This window comes from Aythya ferina, assembly GCF_964211825.1.
Source record: "Aythya ferina genome assembly, chromosome: 7".
NCBI lineage: Eukaryota > Metazoa > Chordata > Aves > Anseriformes > Anatidae > Aythya > Aythya ferina.
This window is the reverse complement of record NC_140302.1, coordinates 22,527,849-22,546,950: the sequence shown is the minus strand read 5'-3', so window position 1 is coordinate 22,546,950 and position 19,102 is coordinate 22,527,849. Positions and strand designations below refer to the sequence as shown.

Genomic DNA, 19,102 nt, shown 5'->3' with positions numbered 1-19,102 from the left:
CACTAAAATCATTTTTGTTTGTTAAAGGTAGACAGAAAATAAAACATCTTGAGTAAATAAAAAGGTGTGTTTGATGGCACATCTTGTTAAATATTAATAGCTAATATGGCTCACCTTTAAGGAATATTTAAAGAGTATAAGGCCAAAGTATTGCATCTTCTGGTTAATATTGGATTATCAACAAAGCTTAAGCTACAGAAATTAACATGGTTCTTTTTTCTCTTCCCCATAAATTGCAGGGGAATTATTTGTGTTTTTTGATTAAAGGTGATTTAGTAGTCTGTTCATTACGTGTTTTATGATAAAATTTGAATAGTGTCTAATGAAAGGTGTTTCATGTCCATGAAAAAATGACAAGCAAATTACGATGCAGAGGATGATTTCATCAAAAATAATGATGTACTACTATTGCGTGTGACATTTCCTTAGTCTATTTGGATTTTATGAACACAAAATGTGTTAGCTTTTTGTGATGGGGGATATATGTGTTCATAAAACAACACCAGAACAGATCAGAGGTTTTAATTTGTGTTTGTCTCCTATGCTCCATTTTTTTTTTTTTTTTTGTGTGTGTCTGTGTCTGTGTCTGTGTCTGTGTCTGTGTCTGTGTGTGTGTCTGTGTGTGTGTGTGTGTGTGTGTGTGTCTGTGTGTGTCTCTCTCTCTCTCTCTCTCTCTCTCTCTCTCTCTCTCTCTCTCCTATGCTCCATTTGTGTGTGTGTCCCGAGTCAATCCCGAATTGATGTCAGTAGTTGTTTTCTGCCACATGGCCTGAAGTTGATATTTAGAGATAGTTTCCTATCTTTGAGTGCTGTGCTTTTTTTTAAATAGTGTGTGGATCTGCCCTAATCCAGAGTTTTTTGCCTTTAGAGTTATTCATTACTGTTCCTTTGATAGAAAAAAAAAAATCATAACGTCTGTCTTGTGTTAAATAAAGAGAGACTGACAGTAAGAATATCTTCTATTAGCACAGCTTGATCTGGAAGGTCTCTGTGTAGTACTATCATGTCAAGTTCTTCTATTAAAAATTCATAAAAATAAGAAAATAATAAAATGTAAAATATGGATTCTCTGAAGAACAGCCAGTTTCTATGAAGCAGTATCTTTGTCACATTTGTCAGGTATCTTTGTACTTTGTCAGCAATCAAAAGCTAAAGTGATAAGGAGGAAAAAAATACTGTTATTGCTCGCAGAAGAACAAGAAATGTTGATGAAATGTTTAAGGTAAGGCTTCTAATGTAACCATTAGGGTAAATCAGGATTTGAATGTGGCTGTGTCTTGTCAGTGGCTATCATTCAGATTTTTATGTTTTTAAGCATAGGTGACATCCCTGTAATTGTGTCATCGTTGATGTTCTAATTGAATCTTTCCTTAGTATAAGAAAGAGCTTCCAAACAGCTCAATCTTCTTGAAACACTTCTATTCTTGCTGAAATCTCACTTGAATTAAACTTTGTTATGCAATTATGAAACTTTGGATTCATCTATACAGTTAACTGTGTAATGCTATTTCATTAAAAAGTATTATTAGTTTACTACCATCACATAAAATAAATACATTTTCTTAATGCTTTTTAGGTGTGTACATTGTATTTTAAGACTTTTTTTCACTGCATCATGAATTGTTTTTGTTTTGCAATAATTTTGAGTAACTCTCTACATCTTGTTTTCAGTGGATCTCCCTAAAACTCCTGTTGTCCTCACATGGTAAACCTCTGAAAGACTATGAACTATGGGCATTGTGTCATGAATGTTTATGTACTCTGCACGCTTGCACAGATTATCCAGGTAGAGTCAAATATTATTTGAAAATATTTGCTTAGTTGATTATGTTCACTGTAGTAATGTTTTGTTTATTCTGTTGATGCAAAATATCTCATGACTATTTCATTTTGTATATTGAAAAAAATAACAGCCAATGTTTCTAACTTTTCCATTTTAAGTTTTGACTTTGAACTTTACTCCATTTAATGGAAATTATCCTTAAAGAGAGACTTCTGTACACTTTAAGCACTATTTCCTTTAAAAATAAATATTTGATATACTTTGCAGCAGAAAGATTATCTCAGCCTCGTAATATATTTCCAATGTTTGTGAAAGCTTCAAATAACTGCACAGTGGCTTAGATTCTAATTGAATATGTGTAGTCAGCCTCTGCAACCATATTTACATGCACCCAGAATGCATAAGTGTTTAAAACACTAAAAACTGAATTGTTATCAGAGCCTTACATACCCTGTAAAAGTAAACATAATGATACAAGATAATAATTGTGAGGCACCTTGCATAAAGTTCCATATTTGATGAATAAAACTGCCCTGAAGTTGAATATTGTTTTCAGATTTAGAATATTTTTGCCAGAGGAATTTCTGTTTGTTCTGAGTGTAATTGTGATGATGCTGTATAAACTGCATGTTAAAATATCTTTTGTCTTAATGCTGGTAGAGTCATGCTTAAGTATACAAAATGTGGAATGAAATGGATTTATTATTATTTACTTAGACAGCCCTTTCCTCTAAATCATTCATTGAGTGCACTTTTTTCCCATTATCCTAAACAGGAATTATATGGGTAGGGAAATATACTCCAAAGTTAGCCTCTTTGTGTATTTTGAATTCAGTCCTTCTACAAAAGTCTCCACTGAGACTTTATCTCCTCTCCTCTTACCAGAGGATATTCCTTACATGTTGCTTACAAGTGTTTTAGAGGAACCAGGTGTGAATTGTTGTACTGAATTTGGCTGAGATCTAGTTTGCATGAACTGTATTGCAGATTCAGGCCAGAGGCTTTAACTGTTGAGAAGTAATGACAGTGAGCAAGAATAATTCTCTAGGGAGCTGCCTCTGCAGAAATAACTACTAAAAGTTCCAGCTGAGGAAAGTTTTGCTTTTCAAGACAAATAGTTCAGGTCCAGCTTAAATACTGTAGAAGGTAGTAGGCAAGCTTTTATTTACATTAAGCATAATGAACGTTTTAATGGCTTTAGATGTGTTTTTGTACTATAAAAGCAAAGGGACGATGTTTTACTTTTCTCTCTTACACCTCTTCAACTTGTTCAATAATTTGTTCAATAACAAATATTCATTTTATTAATAATAATTATTAATTAATAATAACAATTAATATGAATTAAGTTTAATTATTAATATAAAGTAATAATATACTGTCCTAGTACTCTTTTTTTTTTTAAAAAAAAAAAAAAAAAAAAAAAGCTTATTTGACGATATCCTTCAGGTTGCTTACAGTGGTGGTGGTGGTGGTATTGTTAGTTAAGTGTACCAAAACTAAAATCTTAGTTGAGCATTTTTTACATTTCAACTTCATTGTTTCAGTATTTGTTGTTTTTTGTTGTGGAGAAAGGGGTGAATGAAGAAGGAAGAGAGGAGAGTTCAAATGCTTATTATAAGTTTCTTTTATTGGTACCTTGTGAGAAGCCCAGAGTACGTCTAGCTGTAGTATTACTTTTTTATTATTATTATTTTACTTTTGTTCTACTTGTGTACTTCATTTTCAATGCTAGATACAAACAGAATAAATTTCCACTATATAAAATGCATCTGCTCTCTGTTGGTTGGTTTCTGCAAGCAAATGTTTAGCAGCATTACTGCTAGCGCATGTTTTGTCATAGCTTAGGGTAATCACTGACATTGCAAAGTATTTTAAAAATTATTTGTTTTATTAGTGTTAAATAACAACAAGAACAAATATGTATTATGTCCTGTACTTTGGTGGCTTGTTTTGCAGTGGTCTTATGTTTGGACTCTGTACTGATTGACTGCCATGGAAATATCCTCTTTGCTGCTCCAAAAGCTGAAGGTAAACTAATATGTTGAGTGCTCTGCTTTTATTCTATTTGAGGGGGAGAGTAGAATAAAGCAAATATCTTACCTTTTGTTTCTGGTTTCTTTTCTCTTTTAGAATCTTGTGATATGTTTTATTTAGCTCCTGAAATTGAAGAAGAAGATGTAGATACTGAGAAGGTAATGTGGCAGGTTATGTAGGTTGCTGTTCATTTTATCAAAGGATAGTAGTATCCCTCTGCCCCTTAAAGAAGAAAGCAAAACTCTGAAAAGCAAGAGATCAAGATTCAGCAAGAAAGCAAGATTCTGATATTTTTCTCAGTATTTCTCAGATTTTTGTGGCTTGTTATATATTGGTCTACCATAAAACTTAGTTGCTTCTAAAAACTCATTTTGCCTTCCAAAATTACTTGAGTAACTGCCAAAATCTGTTCTTCAATAGTTTTCTATAAGGCTTACTTAATTTCAATTTGTTAATACTAAGACTTTGAATTCATGTTTTCATGTTCTGGAGGTCATGCTAAGATCAATATTTTAGACTGTCTAGGCTAAAGCCCAAATTAATCTGCTTTGAAATATTGGAAAATATTACTAGCAGCATATTTTTATTTTGGGAACATGAATTATGGCAATGTCTCTTACCCGTATAGTTCTCCTAGAGCTTTTTGCTAGAGATATAAGCCCTAAGTTGCTCTCAGACTAGAGATGATTAAAATGTTAATAAATAACAAGGTAAGCTTTTGAGAGTTATGGAAACAGATTTTACTGTATCTTTCTATTATATGAGAATAAAAGAGCTAGCTAATATGTACCTTGTGTCCTATAAGTCGTTTAACATTAGAAATAGTAATCATGAAAAAAATGCATTAAAAATCTACTAAAGACTTTCTGTAAATTTATCTGTAACTAGAAAATGCTCATATATCTTCTTTAAAGTTTCTCTTTCTTCTTAAACTGCTTTGATCCAGCATGCAGTTTTTTTAATAGCTTCAGAAGCTTAAACTAACCCTCAAATACAATATAGCAGTTTCACCAGAGAGTACAAATTAATACTCTGAGTCCTTATGCTTTATTCTTTTTCTTAAGAAAATCTAAAGTAATATTTTGTTCTTGTTTTCTCTGCAACATTATATATAGAATAAGCTGAGTTCATAATTTGTTTTTTTCCTGTTATTTGTATAACATTTTCAATTTTATGAAAATTTAGTTAGGATTATACATAGGAATAAACACTCTGTAGTGCCAGTCACAGTAACTACGTCAGTAAAGGAAACTTTTTTAAGGATGTGCTGGATTGGATGGCAAGTTTTTCCTAAATAAATAAATTTAGGTTGAAATTGTGATCTTGGAATTCTGAACCTACAGGGAAGAAAATCATTTGGATATGACAAAGCTGCTTTCTCATATTTCAAACATTCTATACCTATTAGTAGCTTTTATTCAACAGCTCAAAAGACTCATAGGCTGCTTTCTTTCTTGTGAACTTCCTTGTTACATGGTTGGTGTCATTCACTTGGCTCTAAAGGGTGTTAGAAAACATTTTGTTGGACCACAGTATCACACTTAGGTTTCTGTCTGCTGAGCCTTTTTAATGCCTTTCATAAGGTACATGAAGAAGTACGGTGCTTTCACTTTGTCAAAATTATATTTTTGAAGTGTGCTTCATGTAAATCAAGCATTAAATAGTCTGACTCTGTCTCTGTCTGAAGACTGTAATTCTTCAAATAAAATAAGAAATCTTGTGAAGACCAGGTACTTTTCAAGGTCCCCCATCAAGGCAGTTTCAATTGGTCTAGATGCAGGTAGCACAATAATTCCTAAAATAAATATACAGTACCCAGTTTTTCTGATAGGTATAATCATCTCTGTAAAATATGACTTGTAGTGGCAATCTTGTAATTACTTTGTGCCATTTTCTTTCTGAATTATCATGACCTTTTTAAGTAAATTACTGCTGGCCAGGCTTTATTGTAGAACTCTAAGGCTTGCAGCAATAGGTCTTTATATAAGAAAGGAGCTCTTCAAAATGTTTCTAAACCCCCTTTTTTTCCTGAATAATTTTCATAGATAAAGAATAAGACAAATTTTGTCTGTTGCTCCAATAGTAGAAAATTAGCTACTATTATTGGCCCTGCATGCATAACAGCTGTTTTTTGAAATATGCTGGGATTTTCATCAGCATCTTCAAAGCCAAATGTAATCTGTACTTTGGAAGTGCTAGTTTCTCAGGGGGTGCCTTTTGGATAATTTGCTGGATTTGGTTTTGAGGAACGGCTATTTTTTTTTATTTTTGTTTTGTTTTGTTTTGTTTTTGTTTTGTTTTCTGTTGTTGTTTGGTTTTGGTTTTGGTTTGTTTGTTTGTTTACATCTTACCTCTCTCCTGTGTTACATGATTAGGTCTGCATTTATGGTGTTGCTGCAGTTCTGTGGATGGCAGCAAAATACGGCTTTCCACCTAATCACAAGCTAGCGTTGCCAAGAAAATTAAAAAACCTTCTTCTGGATATGGCAAAAAAAAATCCTGAAGAAAGACCTTCTGTAGCTGATGCAATTAAGGTTACTGGATTTAAGCAATTTTATTTGAAATTTAGTTCTGTTTGAAGTCTAATTTTAGTGATTTGAATATCAAAATAGTAATATCTTTTTTCTGTAGTAGCTTGATACCTAACTGATAACCAGTCACTTTTGATATGAACATCAAATCACTTGGATGATGTTTTTAAAGTTACATCCCTAAGGATGTGTTCTTAATATATATTGACATTATTAATAAAGTACTTGTAATAAGTTTCTAAAACATTCTAACCTTGGATTGCTTTTAACTATTTACCTTGACTTTATCCTTGTCCAAGAATATCTCACATGATAAAAAAACTTATTTATTGTCTGAAAACTATGATTTTATTTTTTTTTTAGACATGCAGTTATTATTTACTTGAACAAGGAGTAAACAGCAAAAATATTTTGGCATTGTTGAATAAATCTGTCTTTAAGGTACGAGTGCTGCCTTTTTTAATTCTGTACATTTTTTCAATTAGTTCTGTTAAATGTGTTCCAGTCATATTTTTCTCCACTGCAAATATAGTTAGATTTGTTCAGACTGAGGGGGAGGGGGAAGCATTTTCTTGTAGTAATGCGCTGAGTAGAATTTTAAAAAGAAAACGCTAATAAATTCAGTTTGGACTTCAATTTTTATTGTTAGGCTGTTGAGGAAGACGTAATCTCTTCTCAGAATCATGGTGCTTTTGAAATTAGAAATGAAAGACTTGAAATGAGTCCTTCAGAGTCAAGCCTAGGTAAGCAGACTCTTATGTATTTCAGGTGTTTTAATTTTCTCTAGAACAGTTCACTGTATGAGATTTTCTCTGTCAAGTGCATAGGTCTTTTTTTGTCTAAATTGATTATTATTTACATTGCATTTATATTTTACATGTTTTTCATCTTTCATCTAATTGTGTTTTTTGCTTTCAGGATTTGTGCCTATTACCAGTGAAAGTAAACTTATAGCAGTTAAAGGACCAGTACCGTGCCAGATTTCCCTAAACAATGAGAAACCTACATTACCTGCAGCATTCACCTCTCCTGCAACTCACTTTAAGCCTATCATTCTGCAACAAGATGCAAACGTAACAAAGTTAGTATATCCTGAAGCAAAATAAGTTAAAGCTGCACTCTTATACCTACTGGATGTGTCCTGTAAAAATTCTTTTTTCCTTTTCAGAGAGGTTCACATGCCAGCTACTGAGAAATTCAAGAAAGAGATGAGAAAAGAAAGACACATGGACCACAACAAATCAGGATATGTAGAAGACTCTGAAAGCTATGGTATCAAGGACAGAGTTGTTGTTGAAACTGCACCTGAAATACCTGAGTGTCATTTACAAGTTCCAGGCCACTCATTCAAAATATCTTCAGAAGAGCAAAAGTCAGGCAGTGTGCTTACTTCTGCAGTTACATTACCACCACCATCTGATTCCTCACATGTTCTACAAGGAAAAAGCATTTTATCTGATGTTCCTTCAAACTCCTTAGCTTGTCCTACATCTCCTAATTCTCTTCATATAAATAACATCATTCTCAAAAATGACTCAGAGAAAAGAGTTTTAACATTTGTACCAGTACACTTAGCTGTGTCTGAGCAACTACCAAATAAGCCTCTTCGTTCAAGAATTGCTTCTGATTGCTATCATAGTTTGCCAGTGTTACTTTCGAGTACTATTGCAAGTTATCAACTGAGCATGCAAACAGAAAATGAGTCCTCCCTGTGCAAAGTGCAAAACTGTGAGACTACTAATACACAGAATGCATTTGACAAAAGTAACAAAGTTGTTCAAACCAACTGCCAAGAAATTGAGTGTGCTATAACTGTAGACAGTATTTTCATGGACCAAGGACAAACACCATGTACCTCACTGGATGAAAGTACTTCTTGTGTCTTTGATGTGGAAGTCCTGTCTCATCAGAACAGAACAAATGACACTTTGCTACAGAAAGTGGTTTATCTTATACAAGAAGAGTTTGCATTTGATGGCTATCTAGAGAATGGAGTTGAAGTTTTTGATATGGGTATGTACAATTTCTTCTGTATGTTATATCACTGATATGTAAGAATGCTATTAGTAATATCTTTTTTTCTCTATTTTTCTTATGTTTTATTTTTTATTTTTTAAAAAAAAGGTAACTTCATTTTAACATTAAAGGAAATTAAGTTTGGTATGTTCTCTGATACAATCTGTGAGAAGTTTTGTGACCTCTACTGGGATGAAAAATTACTGGAGAATCTCTATCAAGTAGTAAATGGAGAAAGAGCTTCACATTTATGGTAACTATTTTTCAGTGTTTTCCTTCTTACAGTTCAATTTAATGCTCTCTACTTCGCAGAAACGGGAAAGGATATGCAGCTCCTCTTCGGGTATCTTTATTTCTTTTCTATCAACTGATAATTTCCCAGTCTATCAGATACTTCAAGGCCTTCTCCATAGCAAATAGTGCTTAATGACTTAAAAGAAGATATTACCTATTAAGTTTGTCTGTAACTCCATCCTAGCTGAATAATGGAGCTGAAATATTGTTTTCAACCATTGTTGGAGAACTTCAAAGTTGTGATAAAGGCTGTTTAAAGTGAAATAAATTGTCCCTACTGTTCAGTTTAATTATTCTATTTGAGTTCAGTTATTTATGCATTATTCCAAGCTCTCATTAAGTTAACAATAAATTACCTGGTACATCTTTTTGTTCTAATCACACGTAAGAACAAATAAATTAATTTAGCTTTACTATAAATATTTTACTTAAACTTAGTTTGATTCAGTATGCCTTCTGGCAATCTTTTGTAGGTAGTCCATTAAGTGAGAAAATACCAGCTTAATTAATTTCTTATTTTTACTACTTCATCTTCAGTGACTTATCTGCCAGAAAAATAATAAAAATAATTCCCGTTTTATTGCAGCATCCAAATGTAGTCTACTTCATCAAAAAAAAACAAAAACAAAAAAAAAAAAACCTGAAGGCTATCATAAACAGTAATGTTTATATGTGGAAGTTATGTATGTTTTCTTTGTTATGATCTGGAATTACAAACTGGAAGTTTTGACTGGAAGCTTGGTGAATATGGTATAAAAAAGAAATCAACGTTAAAAGATACATTTTTTTTATAGCAAGTTTCAGGGATAATAGACTACATCCAAATATCAGGTACCAATTTGCTGGCTCCCTTTCCGTTTGGTTGAGATTTCTAAAAAGCCATAAAAACTGGTGGGAGGTTAGGTTCTTAATTCCCAGAGTTGAATGTTATGGCATAAGAAACTTGAGCTGTTGTAAATGAGATATATGAAGAAGTCATCCTCAGTAAGAACTGCTATTGAAAAGCAAAGTCTTTGAGAGCAGGAGTGGAAAGGAAATAATGTATTATTCACTATAAGAATAGAGGTCTAGCTTTTAGCTCACACTCAAGAACGACCTTTTGAAACTGATATCAGATGTCTTGGAGACACTGCTTACTTAGTATTCTTCAGACACTGCTAAAGAATATAACTGCTTTTAATAATTACCTTCTTTGACTTAAAATTATCATTATTCTTATTAGGGATGACTTACAGTCACAGTGTTATCTAGAGGGTTAATCGTGAGTGATAAACCTTTTACAGTAATTTGTGGTATGTTATGTATAGAGTTATGCCTTTTGTCTGTATGTATTCTGATATTTCTGTTGTAATTTTGCCAATTGCTGTAAAGGAAAATCTCTGCAACTTACTTGGTATGCTTTAATGTCCATTTGAAATTTTTATCTTGTCAAATAATGCCTGAAGCTGAACATGCAAACTTCAGGAGGTAGTTAAATGCAGTAAAGTTCTTCACATATGTGGTGACAAAGGACATTTGTAAAATGTAAATATATAAGGATATTAAATGTTATTTTTCCCAATCCTCATGTATTTTCAGCATAGCTGAAGCAGATGACTCGAAGCGTGGCAGTGTATTCCAAGATCTGAAGAAATCTGACAGCTTTTTGGCAAGCAGTGATCAGACAGAGGGTGAGAAGGGAATTTGTGTTTCTAGATCTTTGTGTGTGCTGGGAATCTATCAGTGACTCAGCTTTGGAGAGATTGCCGCTTTCAGTGGGTTTTCAGGAAAATATTCAGCTTAGCACTTACAAAATTTATGAGTGAATCTGAGCATTATCAGTGCCTTGGAACTGTTGTATTTTATATGAAACTTATGTATGACCAACTGTCATTGGGTATGGGGATGCCTTTTTAGTTTACTAAAGCAAGATGTCACTGTTGAAAAAATCCTGAATCCTAACTGCTATGTGTTATTTTCATGTGTTCATCCAGTAGATGTTTTTACCTCCTTCCTGGTAATTCTTCAATGACTTATTTCCCTATTCTTCTATTCACTGAAGTAATTTTTTTTAAAGATAGCAAAAGGAACTATGGGTCAATTGATTTGTTTATCAATATATCATGTGATGCAAAATTTTTGCTTTCTGAACACAAACTTGTTTACAAGACACCATTCCATGGCAGTTGTTGAGCTTATATTAGTGGATTGTTTATTTGAACTACTTTGGAGTGGGCTTTGCATTTTTTCCAGCATACTTTGTAATTGAATGTTTACAAAATGTTTCATCTTTCAGTTACTGAATTAGAGTCTGGCCTGGGACTGGTAAATCCCATTTTTATGAAAAACATTGTCCTCGCTAGGCTTAGTATATTCAAGGACAGGTTATATTTGATTGTGATTGTATGAGTTGTTGTGTGTTTTTTTTTAATAACATTTCACAGAGATGGAAGAAAAATGGTTGAGAAATTCTTAGGACAAAAACAACAGCATATTTAAAGATCTGCTCTTAGTCTTTGTTTTGCGAAACTGGAATGTCACTACTTTTTATGACAATATCAGAATGGATTTTCATTTTCCTTGTTAACCTTAGCAGCACTTCTGTGTGCTTCTTTTTAAGAAAGATTAGCTCAAACTGAGAGAGGGGGCTGTATGCAGTACTCTATGTGAGGTTCTCAGTGGTTTACAACATTACTGATCTTTGCTGGACATCTTTAGCTTTATACAATATATTGTATTAAATAGCAATACAGCTCAGTTACATATTTAAAGTACAGAGAGAAGTGAAGGTATTATGTGTATATATGCAACTACACATAGTAATAAACTGCAGTGTTAGGAACAATAAGAAGCTAATGTCTGTTGCTGGCAAGGGAATACCATTGAAAAGCTATGCTTCTGGAACCTTAATAGAAACTACTGCACCTTTCTGGGTATCTCAACAGCTGCCACAAACTCAGTTGTGCAATTTGTTTCTGTAAATTTACATTATGAAACCTTGCCTATTTCAGGAGTCCCAAATCTCCTTTCCAGCATGTTTCCATTAATTCGTACATAAAGTGCATATTATTCCGTCTATTTTTAAACTGGATTACTTCTCTGTTTTGAGCAAAGTTAGATAATTTATGGAACAGCTTATCCCCCTACTGTCACTTAACTTTTATGGCGTAACTTCAATTTGTAAGTTTGCACTTGGCTGGTGTTACACTCTGTTACAATTTTCCATTTTGGCTCAGAATGAGTGCAAATGTAGAGCCAGACTTTCCCATGGGAGATATGTGACTTCTTTGCACCAGTAATTCAGGTCCATTTGAGCTCCAAGTCTGGCATATCCAAGCCCTGGAGGATTTCTCAAGTGAAAAGAGTGACTTGTGGCAGGCATAAAAGCACCTGTCAGAATCATACCAACTTTTCTTTGACTGTCACCTCAATCCTTTTCATTTGGTAGTAGCTATTATAACTGCATAGAAGTCCCATCATAACCCAAATGAATGAGTAGGGAGTTTAACATGTCCCCTTTGGCTGTGTCAAATGCCATCTATGTATAGAATAAAAGCTTCAAGACCTATAGATGAAAAGGACTTCAAGAGCCAAGCTTTTGCTGATGCGTACACAGGTCTGATATTTTTGTTTAGAAGTTTCTGTACTATGCTTTTATTAAATGCTCGTTCTACGTATGCAGAATGTATTTTCTAATTTTCAGAAATTTACTGACCAAAACTTAATCATTCTGAAATGTCTTTAACACTTTACAACATGCAGTTGAGAAGAAAACACAGAGCCAAAATAAATATGTAACACTGTTAGAGGGCATAGGTAGTCTCATGACTGTAGTGTTTAAATTTAAAAAGCATGCATTACAGAGTGACCATTATTTCTCCCCCCACCTCTACACTCCTCTAGGAGAAGGGGAAGCAACCTTTGACATGAAGGATGAGCTTATGATAAATACATCATTAGCTGAGATGAGTTTTGATGGGATGCCTTCAGATAATTTCAAAAAAGAATCAAGGCTGCAGAATACTACCCCTACAGAAAAAGAAGGGCAATGTTTACAAAGCAATGGCTGTCATATTGGTCTAGACTTTGCAGAGGACAATGTAGAGCCGCAGGAAGAAACCATAATAAAGACAGCTGGAAACAACTACCTTGTGCCTCCAAATCTACCTGACTTTCATGGCTGTAGTCCGGGTTGGAGCAGTGCATTTTATGGAGCTGAATGTTTTGATTCAGAAGTTCATAGTTACATGAAAAATCTTGGAAAGCAGAAATCAAGTGAGTCACAAAATATAGATGCTAAAAAAGTGGTGAGTATATTGATTTAAAATCACTAAGATCCCTCTTTACTTGCTGGTTAAAAGTATGATTAAATTTGTTGCATTATACTGATTTCAACCCCACTTTCTTCTTTTAAATATTGACTCTTTTGTATTGTTTATATAAAAAAGTCTTGGTACAGTAGAATATCTTTAAGACTATATAGCTGAATAATTTTATAATATTGTATTAAATGTTCTTTTGCATAATATTTTATTAAAATGCTTTTTAAAGGTCTTGTTACTACAAATTCAAGAGGATAATTTAAGTTGTCAGCTACTTCTTGTTCTCAACAAATATTTTTTTCTTTTACTACCACAGTATCAATAATAAATTTATTGATCTTTCTGCTGGCATTACTACAACACTGACTTTCTGTGAAACACAGTGTATTTAAAATAAAAACACGGAATCATAATGCTCCAATTGCACAAAGTGTTAAATCCTGAGCATTTAACCTGAGCAAAGAAAAGCTTCATAAAATTCGGCTATTTTTTAAAACTCTATCAGACATGGATGTTACAAGTTTTGACTAGTCTATATATAAAATAGTGAAAGAAATATGAAACTGAGATTAATGGGTTTTCTTTTCTGCTATTGCAGCAGACAGGAGACCGTGATTCTTAGCTGTAAGCCAATCAGTTATGAATATGTGAGTGAAGTGCAGCTTTACCCAGGTTCTTTCTGCTATCTTTTTGCTGCCTGATTGATCAAACCAACCACTACAAATCAACTGTGAAAATATATGGCATGACTTTAATTTCCATAACAATAGCTGACAAAGGCGTCAGTTCATACTTCATTTTGAACAATATAGATGTTGCTGGTGTGGTTGATAGGGGTAGTATTTAGCATTTATGAGTCTTTGTGTATTGTACTTCCAATGTAGCTAACAGCTGTATTTGTACAGCTAAGTGTTTTCAGCTAGTTTTATTTGATAATATGAGTATTTATACATATTATACTTGGAGCACAAGTTATTTAGAAAATAAATGTGGTCATTAATACTTAATAAATGTTAACGGTTAACTCTGTGTGTAAACATCGAATAAGTGCTGTGCAAATATCAAGCAGAATGATGTAATATCTAAATCAAAATTCTGAGAATTAGACTCAATGTGAAAATTAACATGGGGAGCTCAAAAAACCCAATTATTTTAATATTTAGTAGATGATTCTCTACTGTAAAATCTAACAGACATGTCTAGCAACAGAAGGACTACAAAGGTGAAAGGAAGGCTGGTAAGTGATTCATTTGAGCAGGAAGGTGGTTTGAGGTGCTGGAGAAAGTTTCTGCCTGCCTTGTAAGGTAGAGCTTTTTGTCTCTTTTTGACTGCTTCCACCAGGACAGAAGGAAGGGTGATTGTTGTGGGTGACTCCCTTCTCAGGGGAACAGAGGGACCTATTTGTCGGCGTGACCCTACCCGTAGGGAAGTCTGCTGCCTCCCTGGGGCCAGGGTCAGGGACATTGCCAGAAAGCTTCCCAACCTGGTTTGCCCCTCTGACTATTATCCACTTTTAATAGTCCAGGCTAGCAGTGATGACACTGAAGAGAGAAGCCTGAAGACCATCAAACGAGACTTTAGGGGACTGGGATGGTTAGTGGATGGAGCGGGAGTACAGGTGGTGTTTTCTTCCATCCCTACGGTGGCAGGGAGGGGTACAGAGAGGACACAGAAAGCCCACCTGATAAACACATGGCTCAGAGGCTGGTGCCAACATAGAAATTTTTTTTTTTTTTGACCATGGGGCACTTTACTCGGCACCCAGCCTGATGGCCGCAGACGGGTCCCTATCTCTAAGGGGAAAATGGATCTTGGGCCAGGAGCTAGTGGGGCTTATTGAGAGGGCTTTAAACTAGAGAGGGCTTTAAACTAGGTGAGAAGGGGGACAGGGCTGAAACAAGGCTTGTTAGAGCTGTGCCAGGGGTAACAATGGCAAGGCTGGGAGAGAAGGCAATGGCCCAGCTGAAGTGCATCTACACTAATGCACGCAGCATGGGTAACAAACAGGAGGAGCTGGAAGCCATCGTGCGGCAGGCAGGCTATGACTTGGTTGCCATCATGGAAGTGTGGTGGGACCACTCTCATGACTGGAATGCTGCAATGTCTGTCTATAGGCTCTTCAGAAGGGACAGGCAGCATGGAAGGGGTGGTGGTGTGGTTCTCTGTATCAGAGAGAGTTTTGATGTCATGGAACTTGAGGCTGGGAATGATAAGGTTGAGTTCCTATGGGTTAGAATCAGCGGGAAGGCCAACAAGGCAAGCATCCTGGTGGGGGTCTGTTATAGACCGCCGAACCAGGATGAGGAGACTGATGAGGAGTTCTACAGGCAGCTGACAAAAGTTGTGAAATCGTCAGCGCTTGTTCTCATGGGGGACTTCAACTTCCCAGATATATCCTGGAGGCACAACATAGCCCAGAGAAAGCAGTCTAGGAAGACTCTGGAGAGCGTGGAAGATAGCTTCCTGACGCAGCTGGTTAGTGAGCCTACCAGGGGAGGTGCCTTGCTAGACCTTCTCTTCACAAACAGAGAAAGACTGGTGGAAGATGTGGTGGTTGGAAACTGTCTTGGGCAGAGTGACCATTAAATGGTAGAATTCTCCATTCTCGGAGAAGCCAGGATGGGGACAAGTAAAACCACTGTATTGGACTTTCAGAGGGCCGACTTTGAACTGTTCAGGACACTGGTTGGTAGAGTCCCTTGGGAGGTGGTTCTGAAAGGCAGAGGAGTCCAGGGAGGCTGGGCGCTCTTCAAAACGGAAATCTTAATGGCACAGGAGCGGTCTGTCCCCACGTGCCCAAAGATGAGCCGGCAGGGAAGAAGACCGGACTGGCTGAACAGAGAATTGTGGCTTGAGCTTAGGAGGATAAAGAGGGTTTACAATCTTTGGAAAAGAGGGCGGGCCACTCGGCATGATTATAAGGATGTTGTGAGGCAGTGCAGGGACAAAATTAGAAAGGCCGAAGCTCATCTGGAGCTCAATCTGTCAACTGCCATCAAAGACAACAAAAAGTGTTTTTACAAATACATTAATGCAAAACGGAGGACTACGGAGAATCTCCAGCCTTTACTGGATGCAGGGGGGAACTTAGTTACAAAAGATGAGGAAAGGCAGAGGTGCTTAATGCCTTCTTTGCCTCAGTCTTTAGTGGCAAAACCAGTTGCTTTCTGGATACCCAGTACCCTGAGCTGGTGGAAGTCACTATCCATGAGGAAATGGTTGGTGGCCTGCTATGGCACTTGGATGTATGCAAGTCGATTGGGCCAGATGGGATCCAACCAAGAATACTGAGAGAACTGGCAGAGGAGCTGGCCAAGCCGCTTTCCATCATTTATCAACAGTCCTGGCTATCAGGAGAGGTCCCAGTCAACTGGCGGCTAGCAAATGTGACGCCCATCTACAAGAAGGGCTGGAGGGCAGACCCGGGAAACTGTAGGCCTGTCAGTTTGACCTCAGTGCCAGGGAAACTCATGGAGCAGATTATCTTGAGTGTCCTCACGCAGCACTTGCAGGGCAACCAGGTGATCAGGCCCAGTCAGCATGGGTTTATGAAAGGCGGGTCCTGCTTGACGAACCTGATTTCCTTCTATGACAAAGTGATGCGCTGGGTGGATGAGGGAAAGGCTGTGGATGTGGTCTACCTTGACTTCAGCAAGGCTTTTGACACCGTTTCCCACAGCATTCTCCTCAATAAACTGTCTGCTCGTGGCTTGGACTGGCGTACGCTTTGTTGGGATAAAAACTGGACAGATAGATAAAAACTGCCCAAAGAGTCGTGGTGAATGGAGCCAAATCCCATTGGAGGCAGGTCACTAGTGGCGTCCCCCAGGGCTCGGTACTGGGGCCGGTCCTCTTTAATATCTTCATCAATGATCTGGATGAGGGGATTGAGTGCACCCTCAGTAAGTTTGCAGGTGACACCAAGTTAGGTGCGTGTGTCCATCTGCTCAAGGGTAGGAATGCTCTGCAGGAGGATCTGGATAGGCTGGACCAATGGGCTGAGGTCAACTGTATGAAGTTCAACAAGGCCAAGTGCCGGGTCCTGCACCTGGGGCACAATAACCCCAAGCAGAGCTGCAGGCTGGGAGAGGAGTGGTTGGAAAGCTGCCAGGCAGAGAAAGACCTGGGAGTATTGGTGGATAGTCGGCTGAATATGAGCCAGCAGTGTGCTCAGGTGGCCAAGAAGGCCAACGGCATCCTGGCTTGCATAAGAAGCAGTGTGGCCAGCAGGGCTAGGGAAGTGATTGTCCCCCTGTACTCAGCTCTGGTGAGGCCGCACCTCGAGTATCGTGTCCAGTTTTGTGCCCCTCGCTACAAGAAGGACATCGAGGTGCTTGAAGGAGTCCAGAGAAGGATGACAAAGCTGGTGAGGGGTCTGGAGAACAAGTCCTACGAGGAGCGGCTGAGGGAGCTGGGCTTGTTCAGCCTGGAGAAGAGGAGGCTCAGGGGCAACCTTATCGCTCTTTATAAGTACATTAAAGGAGGCTGTAGAGAGATGGGGGTTGGTCTATTTTCCCACGTGCCTAGTGACAGGACGAGGGGGAACGGGCTAAAGTTGTGCCAGGGGTGTTTTAGGCTGGATATTAGGAAGAACTTTACTGAGAGTGTTGTGAGGCATTGGAATGGGCTGCCCAGGATAGTGGTGGAGTCACCATCCCTGGAGGTCTTTAAAAGACGTTTAGATGTTGAACTTAGCGATATGGTTTAGTGGAGGACTTGCTGGTGTTCGGTCAGAGGTTGAACTCAATGACCTTGAGGTCTCTTCCAACCTAGACAATTCTGTGATTCTGTGATATCAAACTGATTTTTGTCCCAGGTTGCTGACAGTCTTGCTCCCTTGCTGTGTTTTTAAAAGGTCAACAATAAAGTTGATCTGATTCTACAACTCTGTGGCAAAGTGTGCTAAATCAGTGTTTAGGGGTTTCTATTTCAAAGAGTGAATTTATTATTAGTCATTTGGGCATAACTACAGTTGTCCTGACTTAGTGGCACTATCCTGTGATAAGGATAGGTTTATTTATTCAGTTCATTTGTTCTTGTCTGCAACAGTAATTGAATACTTAATGAGAGTTTAACCATTCAAGAAAATTCAGTTTTGGAAACATATATATCTCATTAATGGTCTTATCTCTCCAATAGATATTGAATCATTTGAATGTGTTGGGTTTTTTTTTTGTTTGTTTGTTTGTTTTATTCACCCTTTAAAACTAAATGCAATTAAATTTATTTATTTATTTAAATTTGGATACCTGTAAGTAGGTTTGATAAAATCGGGTTGAGAGAAACGCTAATTGCCAGAACATATTATTTGGTATAATTTAATTTATGACAGAATCAAATGCCATAAAAATAATTAACATTTCTATTATTCTGCTCAAACCTGTTAAATACTGCCTGCACCTTAGATAGGTTATGATTTAATTAAATATAAAAAGTAGAACACATTGGTTATATGAACAATATTAACAATGGGATTCATCAGCTAATATGATTCCAAAAAGTGGTAATACATACCCTTCTGTTTAGAACAAATGTGAAGTAACTAGCACAAAAAGTAAAATATCTATGGATCAAAGGTGACACTTTTGCTGTCATAATGATTATTAATGTTTTACTGTGTAGGCGTTTATCAGATAGTATCTTGCAGTTCTAAGGTTCAGCAAAGGTTCACCTTAATTTAGAAAAGTTAGTTTAATTTTTATTCAAATTCAATTAAAAAGCTTTGGGCTTACTTAGTTCTCTTAGAAGTTTGCAAACTGTTGTCACTCTCCTTATGCATCCTCCCCCGCATCTGTATTGCTCCTTACACAAGCTTGTCCCCTGCCTCCCGTCACCTCTGGTCCAGGAGCTGCTGATTTTGCTCCTTGGCACAGGACACATCCAGGCAAACCAGTTCAAGTCCTTGCACTAGAGCAAGAACGGGAGGTGACTGCCAGGGCTGCCATTTCTCTAGAGGGAAGTCCAACTCAGCCCTCACAATAAGTGTTGTTTTTTTTTCTGTACTCTGATAAGCTTGCTTGCAGTTCTCTTGCAGTCCCAAGCCTTCACCCTTATCCTGTTTGCCCACACTGAGTTTCAGTTCTCTCTCTAGATCTCATAAGCTACTTCTCAGTCTCTGCCAGACTTCTGTGCATCCAGCC

The 19,102-nt window shown here is 36.8% G+C and overlaps 1 protein-coding gene across 3 annotated transcripts in view; it reads left to right on the top strand.

The window, feature by feature from the left end:
• KNDC1 (kinase non-catalytic C-lobe domain containing 1) overlaps positions 1–19,102 on the top strand; it is a 63,081-nt gene that overhangs the window by 31,056 nt on the left and 12,923 nt on the right. For 2 of the 3 annotated variants that reach the window (XM_084526434.1, XM_084526436.1), the window contains 11 exons: positions 1,672–1,786; positions 3,743–3,814; positions 3,917–3,978; positions 6,196–6,354; positions 6,715–6,792; positions 7,001–7,094; positions 7,270–7,432; positions 7,520–8,364; positions 8,476–8,620; positions 10,240–10,331; positions 12,544–12,947. In XM_084526434.1, coding sequence (XP_084382560.1) covers positions 1,672–1,786; positions 3,743–3,814; positions 3,917–3,978; positions 6,196–6,354; positions 6,715–6,792; positions 7,001–7,094; positions 7,270–7,432; positions 7,520–8,364; positions 8,476–8,620; positions 10,240–10,331; positions 12,544–12,947 — 2,229 coding nt within the window. The remainder of the gene's footprint in view (positions 1–1,671; positions 1,787–3,742; positions 3,815–3,916; positions 3,979–6,195; positions 6,355–6,714; positions 6,793–7,000; positions 7,095–7,269; positions 7,433–7,519; positions 8,365–8,475; positions 8,621–10,239; positions 10,332–12,543; positions 12,948–19,102) is intronic. The other variant, XM_084526435.1, reaches the window with a different exon arrangement.